We start from the raw sequence: 6,233 nt of genomic DNA, 5'->3' as shown, positions 1-6,233 counted from the left end.
TTTGCATTGAACTGGATTTGTAATTTTTGTATGGAACGCGTGTACTATATGCATATATAATTATAGACTACAGTATATGTCAATACTGTAAAGTATATTTTTTCAAGACTACAGTTCACATAAAGACTTAAATATGATGTCGTGACAAATAATACTTGTTTCTTTGTGTAAGTTTTTTTTTTATTTGGTAAAATAAACGAACTTGCTTTTTCAGTATTTTTTTGGGGTAAAAACTGGAAGATTTAAATTCAGACACGGATCTTTTCTTGAAGCCCGAGAGAAGACGAGGAAGGAGAAGAAGAGAGAGCAGCGCGCTGGGCCGAGATGGGGGCTCGCGGAGAGAGGGCCCTCCTGGCTCTGCTGGTGATGGTGTGCGTGGTCCCGTCGGCGCCTGTGCTGACAGGTAGGAGGAGGATGCATGCGTGCATTACCACGCTCCGCCAGCTCAGCACCACTCCACCCGCTCTCCTCGCTCGCTCGCTCGTGGCCACAATTGGGGGAACGCACTCTTTGACATTTTCACTTTTGTTTTTACTTTATCATTATTTTCTCTATTTGACTCCGGCCGATGGGACACTGAATGTAGAAAACCGGTGAAGGGTTTTGCTTGCGTTTAACCGATGCGGCTCAAATTATTCACTCCCAAATGGCCGTGTGACTAATGGGATAGGTAAAAATATATACTTTTTATATGTTTTAATGTGGGTATAATTCTTCACACTGACGTTAATGATTATTTTGTCATTTGTCTAAAGTGATTTTGAATATTTCCCAATTAATTATTTTGGAATTAAATAATGGGGAAAAATCTTGAAAAGCTCTCTTAGTCACTCATACAAGTCGTGCACTTGAGGATTTTTATACAATTACAGGAACACATGCCCATGTACAGTACCTGCACGGGATCTGTACTAGGGTTGCCATCTGGTCGGGTTGTACGCAGACAGATGACAGCCACTGATGTAAATTCCACATTGCTGCGATGGAGGTAAGTATTTCCCGGACTGTCGGGAATTTACCAGGACAGTCCAGGAATCGGCATCTGTGTTTGGGTGGCAAATATTGCATTTCACCGAGATCTGATACCGTTATTGTGGTGAACTTTATGACAGCAGACTGCACAGTTATGCTTAGAGATCTAGGCTGACTGAGACCTATGTCTGGGTTTGGTCTAGACTGGAAAAGGTGGCGATCCTCACCTGTACTTTGCATATACTTGAGGACGCGCAACGTAAACATCAATTGAACACCTCTCAAAAGCTACCACGTTACTGAAATAGGAAGGGGCTCAGTTAGATTTATTTATGAAGAGTTAAACCAGGAAAATGTTTCCACCGTTATGGAAAACCAGCTCAGGGTGATGGCTGGTACCAGCCCTGGCTATAAGATTGCATCAACCATCTGATTATAAATCAGACCAGGTGGCTCGGCAATAGAATGAGCAGCTTTGCATGAGGAAGGTTGCAAAGCTGCTGAGGTTGACTCAGCCCATCTTCCATACGGGGTTGATAAAAGGAGTACCACTATGAGGAAGTTAGCAGTGGTTGTGCTATGAATAGACAACATCACAACCAGCATTTCTGAATTTCACACATTTACTGGGAGTAACTTTGTCTTCGTTTTCAACTGGAAGCCTTACCAAATGCGGTTCATGGTCGTACTCTGCGCACTCGTATTCACCGTATATCTACCACAATTCGAAAGCATGGTGTCTTTAATACTGCGGGTGTATTCACCATACAAATATAATTTGCCGTCAGCGTCCCAGTGGATGTTAAAGATCCCGTGGCGTTACTCGCGAGAGTGTGTCATCATGTGTCGGCGTCGTGGTCCAAATTAGCAAAATGTAACATATGACCCTCGAATTGCTCGATTCGAATCTGCACAACAATCAATAATCGCCTCCTATGAAAAGAGACTCAGTGAAGCTTTCTTGGGTGAACAAGTGTAATGATAATAATTATAATTTATATATTGCCACAACCCTCACATTTACGGGGGGGGGGGGGCGAAAACAATTCATAATGAGTTACACGACTCCAATTGTTAGAGCGCCAGGATTATTCAGAAGCCATACATGTACACACCCATCACAGTGCATATGCTGTGCACAGCAGGGGGCAGTGCCGCAAAATCCATTGCTGTAGTGTACGAGGCTTCCACATCTGTGCTCCCCGCCTTCTCCAATCCGCTCTGACCAATTTGGTGAAGTACGGTCAATTGACCCCCACGATCTAGAAGGCGTGGGGAGGCCCTCATCCCGCCGTGGATTTGACTGCGCGTGCAGCACCGCGCGTTTGGAACGTACCGTTAATTATCCTCTGCCCAACGTACGTTGGGTGTAATTAATGTTGTAACGTCCTGTTCTCATGACTTTTTGACGGCTCGCGTAGCGTGCGTGCGTCCACATCCCTCTTCCCCCGTGAGCTCCGCTACCCTCCTCACTCCCGGGGAATCACCCCCCCCCCCCCCGGGTTCCGCCCGCCCCCCTCTCCCCCGCCCGCTCTGATTCTCCGTCTCCCCTCCCTCGCTGGGGTTTCTCGCACGTTAATGGCAGCGCCTGGAAACTGGAAGAAGCAGCCAATGATGCAAAATCGAGACATTCCATTGCCTTAGTTCCACATTAACGACATCAGGGGCAAGAGACCAGAGACCTCTTCGGCAGTCGTGACTCAGACCCTATTGAGGTGGATGGAAACACTCAAGTGCACAGTTAACAACGCTTTTATGAGGTTACGTTGAAAAAAATAGTCAAAAGTGTGCGTTATTTCTTACTCAAATGAACATTGAGGCGTTGGTGCTCATCTCCCGTTTACAGCTTCCCCGAGCCGATGGTGAAAATTCCACATTTCGATGGTGTGGGTGAGTCTAATCATAGGGCAATCACCGTTGACTTCCCCACAAAGAGATTATTTGTTTTACAACCACAGAGGGATGATGGGCTGAGTCAGCCTACCCCCCCCCCACACCAGGATTTGAACTCACGACCTTCCGATTGTGAGCTGCTCGCTCTCCCGCTGAGCCGCCGTTACAACATTGACTTCAATATAGCTGCGTGAAACAATGATTGGCACGGTTTACAAGTGTGATCTGACAGGGAAGTGCTGTCGAGTTCAAATGACAAATCGTTCGTGTGCCTTCACTCGACGGATTGTCCCGCCGGGATAGACACCACAAGCATCAACGGTGGTTGGCCTATGTAGAGACCGGCCCCATCACTGGAATGTGGACATGTTTTCAACAGCGTCTCTCGGGGGCTCCTGTTAGGAGATGAGTCAGCCTCTCACAAATACACTGGGAGAATTTGCCTTCGAATCTATCCCCTACTCGAAGCAATGCCTCTAGCATGAATGGAGTGTATCTGCTTCTCCTGCAGCATGAACAGCTGCTCCCCATGGAGAGCAGAGTTTAATGACCATAGCAATTTGGGGAGTAACTCCAATGGATCTGTCTCTATATGTCCGTTTTCCATTGCGTGACTATGTAAGACTAGAATTTAGAATTATTTTTAGGACTCCAAGGTATATAGTGCAGTCTCCACATATTCTCCACTCTATCTTTCTGGCCTCTACATATATGTGCTATGATGAAGGGCCATTGCTAAAACAAATTACCTGTTAAATTTTTTTTTAAGCCCCAGCAGCAGCCTCACCAAGTAATTCGACTTTGCACTCGCGTCTCCCGTGGTGCTGTGGGAACTTCCCGTGCCACTGCCCACAGTGACATTTCAGCGTCATCGCTCCAGGAGCGGAGGGAAATCATCTCGTGCCTCAATCTAACATTGAGTAAACCGCGCCAATTTTTATAATTCAAATATTTCGCCTGGAAAATCCGTTGAGATGGGACATCTCGTTTGCAAGGGCGTCCAGGTGTGGATTGACTCGTACACAACAAGCACGTAATGAATGCCTATAAACCTATAACGTACACAGTACGCGTTTATACGGTGAACATCACGCATAGTCAAGTGCATAACTAACAACACGTGTGGAAGTCGAGTGGAGCACATCACCGATTTGTGTAGACTACACTCCAGCTGTAACAGTTGCAGATGTTGTGGGAGTGAGTTTTAATTAAGGAAGCAGCTTCGTGTCTGAGCGGGAGTGTGCCTGTGCGGGTTTTTTTTACTCTCGGAACGGTCACAAGGCCATGACCCCTGGGAGGTTTTCATTCGAGGGGCTTTGCAATCGGCCAATAATAAAGCGTAACGCATCTGTTTTTGTGAGCTCATAAAATGGCTCTAGCGTTGAACAATCAGAAAAAGCTATAAATTTCCATCAGAGGTTTATTCCTCTGCAGTGATTTTAGCAGAATAATTTGTGTTGTGTGTGTGTGCACATACCCACATTACGTATGTCCTGGGTGCTTTCTTCATTGTTATATTATGAATACATAATCAATGACATTATAATAATTATTTTGCTATCGTATAGTCCACATTTGTTAAGTCCGTATTAATCAAGACTGGCCAGATGGCTCAGCAGTAGAGCGAGCGACTTGTAAAGTCGCGACTTAAAATCCTGGTTTATGGCTGACTCAGCCCATCATCCCTGCGGGCTCATTAAAATATGTACCACTTTCTGGAGAAATCAACAGTAGTCCTATGGTTGGACTAATTACTGTCATAGGAATGTGGAATTTCCACCACTGGCTCAGGACTGCAAACGGGCAATAAGCACCGACGTATCAATACTCATTTGAGCAGGACATCACTCTAACTTTTTTTAGCCCATGTTAAAACAATTATTGTCTTTAGCCTTGTTCAGTTGGGAGGCTGTGCACTTTTACATCACAAGCGGCATGTACGAACGCTCACTTGCGCAGAAAAGTTATTGTACCTATTTTAATCGGAAGTAGTTTTGTCTTTGTGATGTCTTTTTTATATATATAAGGTGCCATTTTAAAAGCGGTGCTTTGCTTTATTTGAAATACACACACTGCGGACACTACCTTGCAAACAGCATCGTCACAATTAATATTATTTCGTGAATGAAAACTGCCATGGTCAGGACTCTCAAACCACTGGGCCAGATTATCCCATAGGTGTATTAGGCCCTCATATTTTGTAGGCCCTCCTTTACGCCATCCGTTCCACATTAAAGTAACAGCTGAGCGACAGCAGCACGGCCATCGGAAATCTTGTTTTCTTTGAATTACAATGACAGCATTCATGAATTTGCCACAGCTGAAGCTAAGTAATGAGTGCAGAGTGATTTATGTTTGATGAATTTACATTGCGTCGAATAAATGTGTAAATTTTACATGGGTAAATAAATACATGTGTTTGATGCCTTCATTTTTTTTTTTTACAAGATGTAATACATACACGAGTGCTGGACCATTCCATCCCATTCGCCTTAGGCCCTTTCTAACCTTTATCCAGCCCTGCCAAGCCACGTGGATTCCAGTTGCAGCAGAATACAATTTGTATCAGCGGGTCAAAATGAGGCACTTATATAACTTCATTGGTACGAATAGCTAAAAACGTAACAAATATAAATAAATATACACTGCGACCTTAAATATATTAAAAAGATATACATATACTAGGCGAAGGCCCTTCTTAAGAGCACATCAACTGATGAATCTCTCTGGCAATTGACAAATGTGTTGAGTTTTTTGTTATAATTTGTGCTCTTGCACCACTGCAAAAACAGCAGCAGCATCACCATATACTTTTTTGGTATAAACGTCCTAATTTTGTTATGCATCTTTTGAATTAAGCACGAGTCTCCCTTGCAGAAATTATTATAGCCTCATTGGATGTCATGTGGTCAAATAAAGACAATTCAACTTTACTTATGTTTCTTCTTCACGCTTGTTTACTCAGGAAAGCGTCATAGAGTCTCTTTTTCAGGAGGGTCTTGCCAACTCTTTGCAGTAAAAGCGCTGCTGCTACTGCTGCTGTGTAATCCCAATTGCGTGATTTGCAGGCCATTTTTCATCATTGCTATGTTTGACCAACACCAGTTACATTTGGTTTAACACGTAGGCTTTCGCGACCAATATTATTCATAATAAACGGTTTTGGGTTATATCGCGTTATTTATGTGTCGTAACCCTCCACCACTCGACACGGCCAATCAGTAAAAAAGTGTCACGTTGACAGAAGACAAATAGTTCACCGGTGGGCTAAAGTAGTGAACTATTTATCTTTTGTCAACGTGACACTTTTTTTACTGATTGGCCGTGTCGGGTGGTGGAGGGTTACGACACATTTATAACTAACGCGA

General features: G+C 44.1%; 1 protein-coding gene across 5 annotated transcripts in view; it reads left to right on the top strand.

Moving 5' to 3' along the window:
• Positions 1 to 230: 230 nt before the first annotated feature.
• Positions 231 to 6,233, top strand: part of LOC144933216 (uncharacterized) — a 153,591-nt gene continuing 147,588 nt past the window's right edge. For all 5 annotated transcript variants that reach the window (XM_078857874.1, XM_078857877.1, XM_078857875.1 and 2 more), the window contains exon 1: positions 231 to 403. In XM_078857874.1, the coding sequence (XP_078714000.1) occupies positions 325 to 403 (79 nt within the window). In that variant the 5' untranslated portion in view covers positions 231 to 324. The remainder of the gene's footprint in view (positions 404 to 6,233) is intronic.

Source organism: Lampetra fluviatilis, chromosome 6, assembly GCF_964198595.1.
Source record: "Lampetra fluviatilis chromosome 6, kcLamFluv1.1, whole genome shotgun sequence".
Taxonomy (NCBI): Eukaryota; Metazoa; Chordata; class Hyperoartia; order Petromyzontiformes; family Petromyzontidae; genus Lampetra; species Lampetra fluviatilis.
This window is presented reverse-complemented; position numbering and strand designations above follow the sequence as displayed.